The 15,294-nt window shown below is 54.0% G+C and overlaps 1 protein-coding gene across 6 annotated transcripts in view; it reads left to right on the top strand.

Annotated features, from left to right (window-relative positions):
* Positions 1–15,294, top strand: part of MYO18A (myosin XVIIIA) — a 92,412-nt gene that overhangs the window by 33,697 nt on the left and 43,421 nt on the right. For 4 of the 6 annotated variants that reach the window (XM_021715611.1, XM_021715613.1, XM_021715614.1 and 1 more), the window contains 8 exons: positions 11,032–11,119; positions 11,318–11,424; positions 11,532–11,708; positions 12,044–12,257; positions 12,479–12,621; positions 13,289–13,389; positions 14,239–14,302; positions 14,519–14,663. In XM_021715611.1, the coding sequence (XP_021571286.1) occupies positions 11,032–11,119; positions 11,318–11,424; positions 11,532–11,708; positions 12,044–12,257; positions 12,479–12,621; positions 13,289–13,389; positions 14,239–14,302; positions 14,519–14,663 (1,039 nt within the window). Of the gene's footprint in view, positions 1–8,544; positions 8,581–11,031; positions 11,120–11,317; positions 11,425–11,531; positions 11,709–12,043; positions 12,258–12,478; positions 12,622–13,288; positions 13,390–14,238; positions 14,303–14,518; positions 14,664–14,978; positions 15,000–15,294 lie in introns of all 6 variants that reach the window. The other 2 variants (XM_021715610.1, XM_021715612.1) reach the window with 2 other exon arrangements.

Raw genomic sequence — 15,294 nt, forward strand, 5'->3', positions numbered from 1 at the left:
TTTTTGAGTCGGGGTCTTACTCTGTAGCCCAGGCTCACTTTAGCCTTGACCTTCTGGGCTCAGGCGATCCTTCTGCCTCAGCCTCCCAACTAGCTAGGACTACTGGCACGCTCACCATGCCCACATAATTTTAAAATGTATTTTGTAGAGATGAGGTCTCGCTATGTTATCCAAGCTGATCTTGAACTCCTGGGCTCAAACAATCCTCCTGCCTCAGCCTCCCAAAGTGCTGGGATTGTAGGTATGAGCCACTGCACCAGGCCAGGATGCAGCTTTAAATCTGCAGCAGCCATCACCCTGGTCAGTGCCCCAGGCACTGCTGATTTGAGCTTAAAATTAGCCATGGACTCTAGTTAAAATTGAAGAGTCTCCCCCCAGATGGATAATGGATAATGATTCTGGATGTTTCTAAGAATCTTTTCCCTGAGGAATCAAGGCCTTCTTCCCATGTTCCTACTCGCATTGAGCTGAGAAAGAAAGGCCTGCTGAGGATGGTGTGGGGTTGACAACAGTAGTCCTGGATGACTAGAGAAAGAAGAGACATTATCCAGGAGGACTGCCTGAGCTTTTGGAGGGAGAGATGTTGGGTAGGGGGAAAGGAGAAGGCTCTCCCAAACTGTTCTGAGCCAGTCTCTGAGCTGAAAGAACCTTCAGAGTTTCCACATCATCTGCCCTTGTTCCAGACATGTTATAGTATCTGCTGCTTTCCCAACCTGTTCCTCCCCTGACTCAGGGCAACCAGCTCCTGGGCTCTAGCATAAATCCCTGGCCACTGAATCTAGAGTTGAGACATCTTTCCTTCTTCCATACCCCACCCCTAACCTTGGGGTTCCCTCCCTTAGCTGCCTGGTTGGAAGTTTTGTGGGTCTGAGGTTGGGAACATATCTGACATCCTGAATCCCTGCCTCTGCCACACTTCCTGCTTTCAGCCAGAGCCCAGCTGTGGCTGTGAGCTCTCAGACTCTGAGCTGGGAGAAATTAGACAGGACCTAGAAACAAGCCAGAGCCAGCCTGATAGGAACTGTCCATTCACCCTATGCTGAGCTCTACCATCCCATCAGGTACCCCACTTTAGGGTTATTCCCCTCACAGTCACTAGATCAGGGGCTTTTTGTTCAAACCACTGCTTGTCTGAGCTGGAATGACTCTTGAATTTGGCATGAGTTGAATTAGCTGGATCTTTCTATCCACAATGTGATCAAGACTATGATGTCACTGTGGGGGAACCTCTTTAGACAACTCAAGTGGGCAAAGTGACTGGTTGCTGAGGGCAAGGGTACTTGGCTTTCACCCCATAGAAACTCTTCATTCTTGAAGTTGTCACTGGTCAGTTTTGATCCCAGTATAGGCTGTCTCTTGCCCAGGTGCCCTAGCCCCATACTCCTGAAGACTCAGGAGTTCTGCCTCTTAGTGAGAGAGGCCCCTGAATGTTTTCTCCCAATGCTTTTAGTGCTGGGTCTCAAGCCCTGACCTGCCATTGATTTCTTTGTCTCTTCCCTCAGGTTAAAGAGGAGGACAAAACTCTGGCAAAGCCTGGCCCTCCTGGCAAGGAGGAAGGGGCTGTAAGTGCTTTTCCAAGATCCGTGTGTGTGTGTGTGTGTGTGTGTGTGTGTATCTGGATGCTTGGACTTGCCCCTACCCCTGCCAGCCCTAGGCTAGTCTGTGAGACAGTTCTATGGAGTGGGTGGGACTGCAGAAGCCACTTCCTGTGTGGCAGAAAGGGACAGAAAGTGCAGGGTATGTGTGTGATGCCGGCCTGGGTGTGTGTGAAGGAGATGGCCAAGGTGCTTTAGGGGCCTTCTCTGGCCTCCATTTCCAACCTCCTTTAGTTGCCTACCTTTTGTTCTGGTTTCCTGAAGCTTTAGAGGTTGGAGAGGCTTAGGTGAGCAAACTCTTAGATCAGGGAGCACCGCATGAGCTCAGCTGTTGGGACTCATCAGCACAAGACAAGGGCACTTAGAGATTTCACTGCAGCTGCTGCTGTCTCTTCCATGACCCCGTCAGCTGCTTGGTGCTGGTTACCTAGAAGCAGATTCCAGCTGCCCACTGCTCCCAGCCCCACCACCCTGGGATAGATACCCTGAATGGAGCTGAACTCTTCTAAGGCAAGAGAGGAGAGACTGTTCCTGAACAGTCAGGTCCAGAGATGTGTGGTTAGGAAAGGGCTGCTGTTAGCTCAGAGGGCAGGAGCACCCAGGACTGTGGGGCAGAGCTGGATCACAAAACAGATCCATGCTTCATTGCCCCAGATGGTGCCTATCCCAGCTTTCCCCTCTTCCTTGGACAATTTGGTTAGCCAGGCATTGGGCTTCCACCTGATCTGCAAACAATCGTACAAGACCAACCTGTGATTTCAAAGGGATGTGTTTGAGATTTGTGAGGGATGGGACCTCAGAGTAGCCCAGATGTTTTGTGTGTGAAAATTACAGGTAAAGTGTTTAGAAGAGTGCCTAGCATGTAGTAAGTACTGTATAAGTGTTAGCAATTACTGTCATCGTCATCATCATCATATTCTTAAGTTAGGGGGGATGGGAGGAAAGCCAGAAGAGGGAGAAGAAGGGAGTGGGACCTGGCAGCTATAGCCACTGGCTGGTTCTGCAGGGCCCTGGTCTGCTATTGAGCACTTTTGGCCTAAGAGGCTGAGGAAGAGGCACTTCCAAGTCCCTTCCTGCCCCCACCCCTGCAGCAGAGCCACCATGTAACTGGGACCTGGGCTAAGGCCCTTGGCTCAGCTCTGCTCAAGAGGCTAGGCAACATCTCTATGTGGCATCCAGAGGCAGCAATTCCTGGGTCTGCCCACTTTGTGGGCATCTTCCTGCACCCAAACAGGCATGGGCAGCCAGACCTTCAAGGAGTCCCATGCTCAGGTATGACCCTAGAGCCAGGGTCATTGTTTTGGGGAACAAGGAATTGCACAGCTTAGCTGATAACAGCTTAGTTGGTGACAGAGCACTGCCTGGCCAGCAAGGAGATAGCAGGTTGACCTTGCTCCCCCAGGGCAATGTGACCAATTTTACAGGAAACTCTGCCCTGCCTTTTAGCCAGTGGTGGTTCCTTCCCAGTGGTGGTTCCTTAGGACCCCAGACATTTCCTACCAGTGTGTGGGGGAAGGGTGGGTGCACCAGCTGGAGTATGCCAGCCCAGCCCACTCCAGTCGGCTCCTAGGTACTCGGAGGCTGAGGCTGGCTGAGCCAGGGACCCCACTCCAGGGCAGAGCAGAGCTGAGGAACTTGTGTGCTTAACACTTTGTGGGCCGTAGCTATTTCCTTTTCCTCCTATCATTCTGTACACACACACTCTGGGAGATAGGTCCTCTAAACCCTTGAGAGGTTTGCAAGAAGAAAACTGCAAAGAGAGTGGCAGAAAGCAGACAAAGATAAACACTTCCTAGGCCAGCACTGGGTCTCTGCTGCCCTTGAGAGTGTAAATGAAGGGCCAGCACAGCAGTGGCCACATAACAGGGGCACTGAGGGGAGGAGGCTTGGGGCCAGGAAAAGCTCCCTAACCATTGCTTCCTTCAGGATGGGCAGACTCTCGGTTGACTGTCCAGAAAACCAAGTGACGGAAGGACCAGGGACCACAAAGGCAAGCGGTCCTGGAGTTAGGCCTGGGTTAGCGGTAGAAATGGTGGTAGGAATTGGCTGTTTGACCTGTTGGTGCTCCACCACCTCTGCTATAGTAGAGCAGCACTGGGATATGAGGCAGTGTGGGCTCGCCTGGACTGGGACTTGGTTGCCACCCTGACATAAAGCCAGTAACTTTGTGGTGCCTCATAGGCCTCTGGGCCCTCTGCACTGGCATCTCAGAGTTCTATGCTAAGTCTGAGGACAGACAGCTGGTGATAGCAGTACCTGGTTGTGCTTTGTGGGAAAGAGAGGCCAAACTCTTAGAGGTAATTAATTGTCCTATCTGGAGGATGGAAAGAGGACTTCCCTGGGTCATCTCTTGGAGCTGTGTGTTTAGTGAATGAATGGAAGATCTGTTCCAGAGCATAAGGTCATACCCTCTTACTCCCTCTGCATGGGGTGGGCAGGGATGCAGGGACTGATGCTAATGTCTACCTGTATTTGTGTGGCCATAGCTAGAGGGCAGCTCAAAGGATGGCAGTGGCCCATCTAGGAGTCCTCAGCCTCCCGCCAGCCCAATACCCCCAGACACGTCCCAGAGAGCCAAGAACCCTGCACCCACTGTTGCTATGAATGGCCTGGGGGCAGCCTCAGCAGAAGGCCCAAGCCAGGAGGCCCAAGGCCTGTCCCGGAAGCGGGTAGCAAACGCAATGAGGAAGGTGGTGAGCAAGGTGCTGCCTGGCGAGGAACTTGGGAGTGCCAAAGAGCCCCTAGGCAGAGGGGTCAAGTCCCCTGAGCACCCAGCTAGAGGCAAGAGGGGAGAAAAGGCAGCCTCTAGTCCCAAGCCGCCACCGCCTCCACCCCCTCCACCGCCTCCCCCTACTCTGCCAAAGCCTGAAGCAAAGAAGGAGGCTGCCAAGGATGAGCTCTCCGTAGGCCTGCGGAGTCTGATGTCCCGGGGCAGAGGCAAGGAGCACAAGCCCCGCGGCAAGCAGCCTCTTGCAAAGGGGGAGAAGCCTTCCAGCCAGGAGCCAGTCTCCTTGAGGAAACCAGGCTCCCCAGAGATGGTGAACTCCCCAGAGAAAGCAGGATCCCCGGTCAAGCCTGGAGTCCCAGAGAAGCAGAGTTCCCCAAAGAAGCAGTGTTCCCCAGCCCCACTGGAAGAGCGGGCGGACAAAGGCTCTGCTGGCCCGAAATCAAACCTCACTGGAAAGCAGCAGTCCAAGTCACCAGCCACTGGCGTGCAACAGGAGGTACCTGAGTGTGTCACTAACCTCTCCTGCCCTCACCACCTTCGCTCAAGGGTCAGGCACCCTCACAGCTGGCTTCCCCAAGCCACCTCCACAAACCCCGCATGACTGAGCAGTTGGGCCCAGGGCCACGTGCCGATGGCAGGGACTGCATGGCTTTCCTTGACCAAACCCATGGTTGCCTGGGCTCTGACAGGGATGGGAATTGCTAACCAGCATGCTGCTGGCCTTGCCATGGGAGTTGGGACCTGGTCCCCATCTACACAGCGTCAGCTTGAGGCCTAGATCCCAAGCTGAGGATCGTCTTAGCATATCATTGCTGGGGTGGAAAGATGGTGTTTTCTCACATCAGGTAGCCTGGATTCGCATCCCCTCCTACTCACCCAGTGGGACCTCAGCAAAGTTTCCATCTTAGACTTGTCTGCCAATACAGGTCCTGGAATCTCTTCTCTGACACCCTTGGGGCCAGAAATATTTTGAACATTAGTAAATTTTATATTTTAGAATATCATACAATGTATACAATGAGCAGCATCCCATAACAAATACATTATTAATTTCTAAAGCAAAAACTATGAATATACATACTGCAGGGGGCTAGAGGATAAACAGTCAGGTTTTGCTGCCAAAACAGTTAAGAAAATTCTTGTTTGGGGGGCTTCTTGGATTTTGGAATTGCAAAGATGGATAATACATGCTTTGAAGAGTTTTAAGTAACCAGAAAACTAGAAACGACACAGACAATCCTCCCAGCCCAGTCCCTGGCATGGGTGGTATTCTGTAAATAGTAGTGTTGGTAACAGTGCTTATAACAATTGTTATTAATTCCTTCACTACTTCTTCAGGCCTGGCTGGCATGTCCCTCTGGCAACAGTTCTCTTGAGGAGCTCTGTGCCTGGATGGCAGATGGGCTCGGTGGACCTCTGTGAATCTGGAGGTGACCCTATCATCCCAGGGTGGGAGAGGAGACTGAGAAGCAGGAAGGAGGGTCAAGGTTGGTCAGCCTAGCCCCTTCCCCTTGGAAGGTGATACCTCTTTGGCTGGTCTTTGAGCTGGGGACAGTACTCTACAAGCTTCTCACTTTGTGGACCCTGCTGAGGCCTCATAGGTTATAGGGGAGGAACATCAAATTTTGCCACTGCTTCCCTGTGCTCTTGCAGGTTCCTTCTGACTGAAAGGAGAGGGGTCAGGTGGATGCTCGGGTCACAGCCTGAAGGTCCATGAAGCTCGCCTTGACTGCTACCTCCTGGGACCTGGGGTTCCTAAAACCCTCCTTGCTCCCCATTCTTTCTGGGGTTTGCCACACTTAGAGCTGCAGCTTTCCCCACCTCTCCCAACTCATTCTGGGAATCAGGGAAGTGACTGTTCCTGGCTCCCAGGGAAGAGTTGGCACAGACACTCTGGCCCAATGGCCAGGGTGTGAGCTGAAGTGTCAGCCCCTCAGGAGAAATTACAAGTAGCCAAGAAGCATCGTGCACCCATTTCTGGACCTGTTCCTGGGCCGGCTGTCCTTCCCTTGGGCTCCCTGTTCCTCCTTCTCTCAAGAGGGAGGAGTTGGAGACTGAGACATTCCCTGATCTGGAGTTCAGCCATCGGTCACCTGGGCCTGGGCTGGGGCTAGAAGTGGGACAGCAGGACCATTTGGTGTTAAAGATAGAACAATAGGAAGACATAACCCCAGAACTCCCAGGCACATGTTCTTTCTTTCTCATTTGATAGTTTAAAAGCTCAAATTGGCATTCAGCTTGCTTCCCTGACCCTACTCTACTTCCCTGATGGGTCCCCATGGCTTCCTGGGCTGGGAGCTCGGCATGCTGTGCCCCATGTTCCTCAGCCAGGACTAATAGTGGTTTAACCTTTAGGCAGGAGCTGCTGTCCAGCTGACCCCCTCGGAAGAGGCCCACCTGCGGCTTGAGAGGATCTTCACAGCTTCCGTAATGCCACCTCTCGTGTGTGGGTTTCTGGCCATGGCCCCCCTCTTCCTGAGGCTGGCGGCAGGACTCTGTGTGTGTGTGTAGGAGTGCTGACTGTGAAGATGGCTCCGTGTCAGCCTGTGGCCCTCATGTTGACCTCCCACATGAATAAATGAGAAAAGGGCTCTGGGAATGTTGTTTCTCCAGACAGCCCAAAATCCTGTGCTCATGAGAGGGAACCCCTCTTGGCGAGGATCCAGTCCCTTTCTCTGACCCCATTCTCTTGCCTTTATTAAGGTTTTGGTACCAGGGCCTGGTGAGTAGCAAGACAGGGAGCTGACACTCCCTTCCCCACCCCACCCCCTTTTTTTGAATCAGAGTTTCACTCTGTTGCCCAGATTGGAGTACAGTGACACGCTGACAGCCACTGCAGCCTCAACCTACTGGACTGAGGCAATCCTTCCGCCTCAGCTTTCTTTTTTTTTTTTAATTTGGAGTCTCACTCTGTCACCAAGACTGAAATGCAGCGGCATACTTACTGCCACCACGGCTTCAACCTGTTGGTCTCAGGTGATCCTTCCACCTCAGCCTTCCAAGTAGCTGGAACTACAGGCATGCGCCATGCCCAGCTAAATTTTTGATTTATTGTAGAGACAAGGTCTCACCAAGTTGCCCAGGCTAGTCTCAAACTCTTGGACTCAGGAAGTCCTCTTACTTGGACCTCCCAAAGTGCTGGGTTTACAGGCTTGAGGCACCGCACCTGGCCCGCCTCAGCTTTCTGAGTAGTTGAGACTACAGGCATATGCCACCATGTCTAGCTAATTTTTTTGATTTATTGTAGAGATGAGGTCTCTCTGTGTTGCCCAGGCTGGTCTTGAACCCCTACCTCCTAAAGTGCTGGGATTACAGGTGTGAGCCACTGTGCCCAGCCCCCATTCCCATTTTTGATACTCTGGGTCTCCAGGCCCAGGTGGGGACTAACCTATTTCTAATAGGTATCAGTCTAAGTCCTGTCTGACTCACATTCCTCCCCAGAAAGGCCTTTGAGTAACCAGACAGAGATAGAGAGGTCAAGGTTGGCGAAAGGGCCTGCCCACAGTTCCTTGTCTCTTGGGCAGTTGGCAGGTGGCCCCAGCTGGACCTGAATGGGGTCAGTGTGCCTGCCTGGGAGGGATGGGTGTGCTGTGGGGGCACAGTGGGGGTTTGGGGAAGAGGTCCTAGGCTTGGGGATGCTGGTAGCCTTGTTCTATGAGTGATGCAGAGTGACAGCTCTGAAAGTAGCCCTTGGCATGTGACCTGACACCCTCTTGGGCATGTGCTTGGACAGAGGGACAGCTCTGGGTTGGTATCAGGTTGCCACAGGGGAACTAGGCTGAGAAGTTCCATGGAGATAAGGAAAGAGGCTCCCAGGGGCGGGGCTCAATTGCTGGGTGTGAGCGAGGTGGCCTTCCTGGTCTGGTAGACACATAGAAGAAGGAGTCTAATTCAGAGTGGACCAGATGGCCAGCACAGGAGAGACTGTGGCCAGAGGCAGAGTGGCAGATTCCTGCACAGGCCACAGAGAATGACTTACAAGAGCATCTTCTCTGAAAGATCTTCCTGGTCTGGCTTCTCCTTGACTGGGTGAATTTCACCGACCCAGGCCAGTTCCCAGGTCCTGGTGCTAAATAAACTCCTCCCACCTCCACCCTTGTGTCTTGGGCAGCCAGAGAGTGCTGACACACTTGGTCCAGGGATGCTTGCCAAAAGGGACATGCCAGTGGTCTGTTTGTCTTCACCCTTCTTCTCTCTCTCTTCTTTGCTTGCTGCCGATAGCTGGACCCTGAGGCTGCCTCTCCTGCCCACAGTCAGGTAGGGTACTCCTGCCCCCCTCAGGAGCCCTCCGCTTCCTCCAGTGACCACCCGGCTTACTTGGCTTGTACCTGGGCTGGCGTCTGTGCTCGGGCCTCATGCTGGAGTGTAAGGCCTCTCTCCCCTTCAGGCTCCCACCCTCTGTCTGGGGGATTTCCCAGGGGGAGACAGTAACCCGAGCTTGAGATGGTGGGGCAGCTGTGTGCCAGGCCCTTGGGAAGTGTCCAGACTAAGTGTCACCTTTCAAGTTTGGCCTCTGTGGTGTATGGTTCTCAGCCCCTAGAGCCCAAGGTCCTGGTTGAGTTCTAGGTGTTTCAACTCTGCTCGTTCTGGGTAAGAACAAGCTGAGAAAACTGAATCCCTGCCCAGCTCTTTCCATCCCAAGCCTGACGATGAGATATTCTCTGTCTCCACCTCCTGGCCAATGTGAGAAACCCATTTTCAGATTATCTCTAAAAGAGTTAGTTACAGAGCATAAATAACTCTTTGATGTCTCCTTATTCATCACACCCCAAATACCTGGCCCATAGAACACACTCGTTCAAGACAAAGGTCTCACTTGTCTTACAGGATCTGGAAAAAAAAAATACAACATTGTAATGATTTTTTATAAAGTTATACTTCTAGCCAGGCTCGGTGGCTCAGCCTGTAACGCGGGTTCAAGACCCACCTGGGCAACTTGGTGAGACCTCATCTCTACAATAAATCAAAAAATTAGCTGGGTGTAGTTGTGCACGCCTGTAATTCCAGCTGCTTGGAAGGCTCAGGTGGAAGGATTGCCGGAGCCCCAGCAGGTCGAGGCTGCAGTGGCCGGGAGCAGCCACTGCACTCCAGTCTGGGCAACAGAGTGAGACTCCAACTAAAATAAATAAATAAATAAATAAAGTTATACTTCTTCAAATGTAAAGAACTAGCCCTTATTCATACCCTCACTTAACAAATCAAGACATTTACAGCCCCATTATCATCATCTTGTTTGAAGGATAATTTCACTGGTTGCAAAACTCAGAGATCTGGGAGACCCTGGTGCAGACCAGCCCTCTTACGCCAAGCTGGGGAAAGGCAACCCCTTGTGAGAGGGTTTTATCTGAAGTCAGATTCGAGTCTGGGCATAGGACCCACACCTCCTTTTTTTTTCAGCTCCAAGCAGTGTGATAAAAAACACACTTCTTATTATGTTTTCTTTTCCTGATCCCTCACCCAGCAGATCAGTATCACAAAGCAGTGTCTACGCCTCAGCTTCAGGTCTCATGAGGAGGGACACCTAGGGTGAGGGACGCTAGGAGACTAATTGTACTTCATAGCTGGGGACTCTGGGAAAGTGTGGGGGCTAGGGCTAGTCTGAGAGTTGGTCCATGCCACAGGGGTGTCCATCTGCCCACCAGGGAGCACTGGATGAATGACCATGCTGCCATTTTACCCACACATGACAAAAGGACCCGATGGAACATGGGCACTGGGCCCCTCCCCTGTTCCCCCAGGCGCCATTTCTTCCCAGTTCAAGTGTTCTTCTTAGAGGGTTCCAAGTTTGACAGCCCCATACCCTGACCATGATTGTTAGCGCTTTTGTCTGATTTGGTAACTTCCTGGGACCTCTGGGGGCTCCCAGTCTTTTACACCCATTCCTGTGCCCATCCATGTGATGTGCAAATCTCTCTCTGTATTTGACAGACAGGGCTGCCCCCCCACCGCCGCCGCATGTCTCTGGCCATGCTGCCTTGGGCCCTTGTGTGGCATTAGTGGGTTCACTAGGTCTATGTAACTGCCACTTTCTGAGGAGGTGTCTTTGATGACCGTGACATGGAGGAGGAGGGATGCTGGCATTTATACGTGGGCACTGTCCCCCTGCCCAGATAGGGTATACTCTGAAGGAGAAGGTCAGGGCTGAGGCTTAGGCTCTGAACCCACCTATTATTCTGTACCACAGAGTTCTAGGTAGACACTTCTCTCCTCAGATCTGAGGAAGTGGCTTTTCCCTGCTTGATAAAGATCCTACCATTTGGATGAAGGAACAAGTGAGCATGAGAGATCCTAGTAGTTATGCCCCAGAGTTTCAGGCCTTGGGCCCAGGATACAGACCTTCCAGGCTTGGCAGGGAAGAAGGGGTAGAGGGCAGCTGAAGGTCGAGCCTGGTTTTGCTGTCCTGGGGCCTGCTCTATCCTGGGCACAAGCTCCCTGTGTTCTTCCAGGCCCTCGGTGCTGGTATGGTTCCTAACCTCTGTGTCCTGTCCTAAGGGCTCCTCAGAGCCACCACTACCTTCTGGCTTCCCCCTCCTCTTTCCCGGACACCTCTGATGTCCCTGTGTTCTGTGTCTGCCACCTAACTGTCCTTTTGTCCAGTGGCACATCCTGAAGCCCTTCCCCTCACTTGTCCCCTCTCTCCTGCTGTCCTTGTTGTACCTGTCTTCCAGAGCAGGGTCTGACTGTCTACTCTTCCCCTCCCTCTGATAGGCAAAGACAGAAGAGCAGATTGCAGCTGAGGAGGCCTGGTATGAGACAGAGAAGGTGTGGCTGGTCCATAAGGATGGCTTCTCACTGGGTGAGTCTTGGAAGGGCCAGGGGACATGTGTCTGGAGCGCCCTGGTCTCAGGACTGGGCAGTGGGCATGCCTTCTGGGTCTGTGAGGGCTAAGCAGTGAGCAAGGAGGGGCTGGTGATACGGTGGGGAGGAGGGCAGGACAGGTAGGGCAGCAATGGCGCCCCAGGCCCATGTCCAGCTGTCTGTCCCTCTTCTGCAGCCAGTCAGCTCAGATCCGAGGAGCTCAGTTTGCCTGAGGGGAAGGTGCGCGTGAAGCTGGACCATGACGGAGCTGTCCTGGATGTGGAAGAGGATGACGTAGAGAAGGTGTGCAGGAGGTGGGGCAGGTACGGGGAAGGCAGGGCAGGTCTGTCCTCTGATAGTAGAGACAGGCTCTGCCTCTTCAATGCCTGCCTGCCTGTCCTGCCACACAGGCTAATGCTCCCTCCTGCGACCGTCTAGAAGATCTGGCCTCGCTGGTGTACCTCAATGAGTCCAGTGTCCTGCACACGCTGCGCCAGCGCTATGGTGCTAGCCTGCTGCACACATACGCTGGCCCCAGCCTACTGGTTCTCAGTCCCCGTGGGGCCCCCGCTGTGTACTCCGAGAAGGTGCGATGCTACCATGCTGACTCAGGAACCCACCCCACTGCCTGTCTCTCTGCCCTTCCCCTTTGGCATCCCCCTGGGATCCTGTCCACTGTCACTGTTGACCTTGGGAAGAGGAGTTATTTCGAGGGATAAGGGACATAAGGACCTCCCCATAACCTTTAATGGAATCTGGGGCTTACTAGTATCTACATTTCCATGCATGTCTTGGCCTCAGAATCCCTGGGTACCACTGGAGTAAAAATCCAGAAAGATGTGGACCTTGAAGGTGAGGGGTGTCTTTCTTGATGGGATCATCTAAGAGCCAACTCCTTCCCTCCATCACTCTCCTGCCCAAGGTGATGCACATGTTCAAGGGGTGTCGGCGGGAAGACATGGCACCCCACATCTATTCCGTGGCCCAGACCGCATACAGGGCAATGCTGATGAGCCGTCAGGACCAGTCCATTGTCCTCCTGGGCAGCAGTGGCAGTGGCAAGACCACTAGCTGCCAGCATCTGGTGCAATACCTGGCCACCATCGCAGGCACCAGTGGGAACAAGGTGTTTTCTGGTGAGGCAGGGACAACTGGGAAAACAGAATGGGGAGAGGAGAGGGGAGTGGGGAGGAAAGACCCTCCTAGGTGCCAGCTCTTTTTCTCCCTGGCCTCTTGAAACCCCTCTGTCCCTGGGCAGTTCTGGTCTGAGTGGCCCCAAGCCTCCAAGCCTCTGGAGCCCATGGCTGGGGTAAGCTGCCCTGGCTTTCCTGATGTCCCCTTGGGCCTGATTCTGCAGCGGAGAAGTGGCAGGCTCTGTATACCCTCCTGGAAGCCTTTGGAAACAGCCCCACCATCATGAACGGCAATGCCACCCGCTTCTCCCAGATCCTCTCCCTGGACTTTGACCAAGCTGGCCAGGTGGCCTCAGCCTCCATTCAGGTGAGGGGGTACTTGCTCTGCCTCAGCATGGTAGGAGGTGGACTGCCTGATGTCATGCCCTAGAAATCCGGCTCGCTCTCGCATGCCTCATTTTCCTGGGATTCTGCCCCATCAAAATGTACCCTGCATAGGCAGGGCTGGCCTGCACTGCCCAGAGGTGTCACTGTTCTGCCCTCTGTGCCTCCTGACCTGAGTGGAGTCTGGTTCAGCTTCCTGTCCAGCTCTCTTCTCTTCCCAGCCCTTGGGCTATCCCTACCCTGCTGCTGGGGCCCCAGCCTCATACCTACTTTCTGAGGTATAGGATCTTCTCTCGGGTTGATTTCCCCTAGCAGAAACGGGCTTGTCAGTTAAGTAAGGACTGGCCAAGGCGGATTCCCTCCCATGCTAAGTATCTCACAGAAGCTTCCACTTCCGGAAGGCCATTACCGGGGAGCTGGGCAGCAGGGTCCCCTCCACAAGCTGGGCCTGTCTTCTTCTACCTGGTTCTGGTTTCTGTCCCTTATTTGACCCCAGGGGCATCTGGCCTCTGATCGAGCACCTTGGGAATAAGATGCAGCTGCTTGGTCCCAGGGCCTGGAAGATCATGGGCCTGGTCCTTTCTGGTGTGGGTGGGAGAAACTTGACCTGGCATGACCCTCCTGACCTACACCTTCACGCTGTGCCACAGACGATGCTTCTGGAGAAGCTGCGTGTGGCTCGACGGCCGGCCAGTGAGGCCACGTTCAACGTCTTCTACTACCTGCTTGCCTGTGGGGATGGCACCCTCAGGTGAGATGGGGCAAAGGGTAACAGAGGGTGCTCTGGACTCCAGCCCACTGATGGGCCTCTGGACCTTGCCACTTGATTGCCTCCTTGCATCCTGTACCATTTGTTTATTGTGTGTCTCTGTGTGCTAGGCTCTGAGCTAGACCCCAAGGACAGCAAGATAAATGAAACATTGACCCTGCCCATCAGGGACTCCCTAGCCTCAGGGACTGGGCCCTGGCCATATGGGAGGGGTACAGCTGATTCTTTAGTGTTTCCAGGGTGTAACGAGGCTCTCCATTACCCAGGAAGAGAGACCTGAGATGTAAGTGGTTGGGGATTTTCCCAGAGTCGTGCAGCTAGCATCTGGCTGAGCTAGAACTTGAGTCCACGTTTGGGCCACAAGCCCACACCTTTTGCAGTACCCTCCAAGATGGGCCTCCCTGCCCGGTGTTGACTGCCTCTGCCAAACTCTTTCCTTTAGGCCTTCAGACTTGCTGTGTTCGCTGAAAGGGGATAAACGATAAGGCTGAGCCATCAGCCCTGGGCCTTTGTCCTCTTTAGCCCTTTTTGTAACTCAGGGCACAGTCTCCGTCTAGGCTGGACTCGACCTTCAGGCAGGTTCCCTGCTCCCATCCAGGGACCTGGCTGCTCCCTCTCACCAGGGCATGTCTGGCGGCCTGAACTAGGGAAGTTGGTGCTCCGACCAGGTGTCCAGGTCGATTAGGAAAGGTTGTGGCAGCTGGCCTGACTGTCAGGGATGATGGGCAGACTCAGAGTATGGGGGCTGAGCCTGTCTGTCTCCACCCTGGGAAGAAGATGGTCTTGGCCTGGGGGCCAAATGCCATGCTGATGCCTCATTTGTACCCCTAGGACAGAGCTCCACTTGAACCACTTGGCAGAGAACAGTGTGTTTGGGATGGTGCCACTGGCTAAGGTGAGGGGCCTGCAGGGCTTGGGTTGGCAGCCCTGGGCTTTGGGGTAGCAGAAGCCTCCACTGGCTTCTGGTGCCCCTGGGAACAGCAGAAGCCTAGCTCTAGCTGGGTGGCTCTACCTGAGCCTTGTCCTCCCTGAGGGTCCACCAGCATGAGGGTCTAGTGGGAGGTTCAGCCCTTCTGAGGTCCAGTGTCAGCGTGCCCATCTGTCTCTGCAGCCTGAGGAGAAGCAGAAAGCAGCTCAGCAGTTCAGTAAGCTGCAGACAGCCATGAAGGTGCTAGGCATCTCCCCCGACGAACAGAAGGCCTGCTGGCTCATCCTGGCTGCCATCTACCACCTGGGGGCTGCAGGAGCCACCAAAGGTAACCCGCAGTGGGTCTCAACAGGCTGGCTTGTGCCCAGGGGAGCTTGTAGGGGCCCTGCCCACTCCCAGTTTGTTGTTGCCCAACACAGACCCAGCTGTTCTCAGACACCCGTCTTTTGCTTGTACCTCAGTTCCCCACATCAGAGTTGAAGGCTCAGAAAGCATCTCCGCCAGCAATGGCCTGAGGCCTGGACTTAGCTTGTGTTTCCTGAGGAGCAGGGAGGGCTGGGAGTTCAGAGGCTGATGGAAGAAAAGGGCACTAACTCAGAGCAGTACCCCGGAATAACTCTTCTTCTTGTTCCCTTCCTGACAGAGGCTCCCGAGGAGCAAGCGGGTAACTGACCTTGACCCCGGCCTGGGGTGTAGGGGCTACCTTGCCCTGTCTTGGTGCTTGCCCTGGGCTCTCTGGGGGCTGGGCTTGTTCTGTCATGGCAGAGGACACTGATCTGGGGAGAAGCCCCAGGGTTGGGGGAGGGAGCCTGCTGGCTGGGGGTCTTCAGGCAGGTTCCCTGGAGCAGCTGCTTCTCCTACCCATTTTGCATCCAGATCCTGGAACCTCTCAGGATGTCCTCCGTGGGGTCTAGGTGGGGTAGGACAGGCTTGCTTCCTGAGGCTTCCCGAGGCCAGTT

Source organism: Carlito syrichta, unplaced genomic scaffold, assembly GCF_000164805.1.
Source record: "Carlito syrichta isolate Samal-C Ts95f unplaced genomic scaffold, Tarsius_syrichta-2.0.1 Scaffold307219, whole genome shotgun sequence".
NCBI classification, from domain to species: Eukaryota; Metazoa; Chordata; class Mammalia; order Primates; family Tarsiidae; genus Carlito; species Carlito syrichta.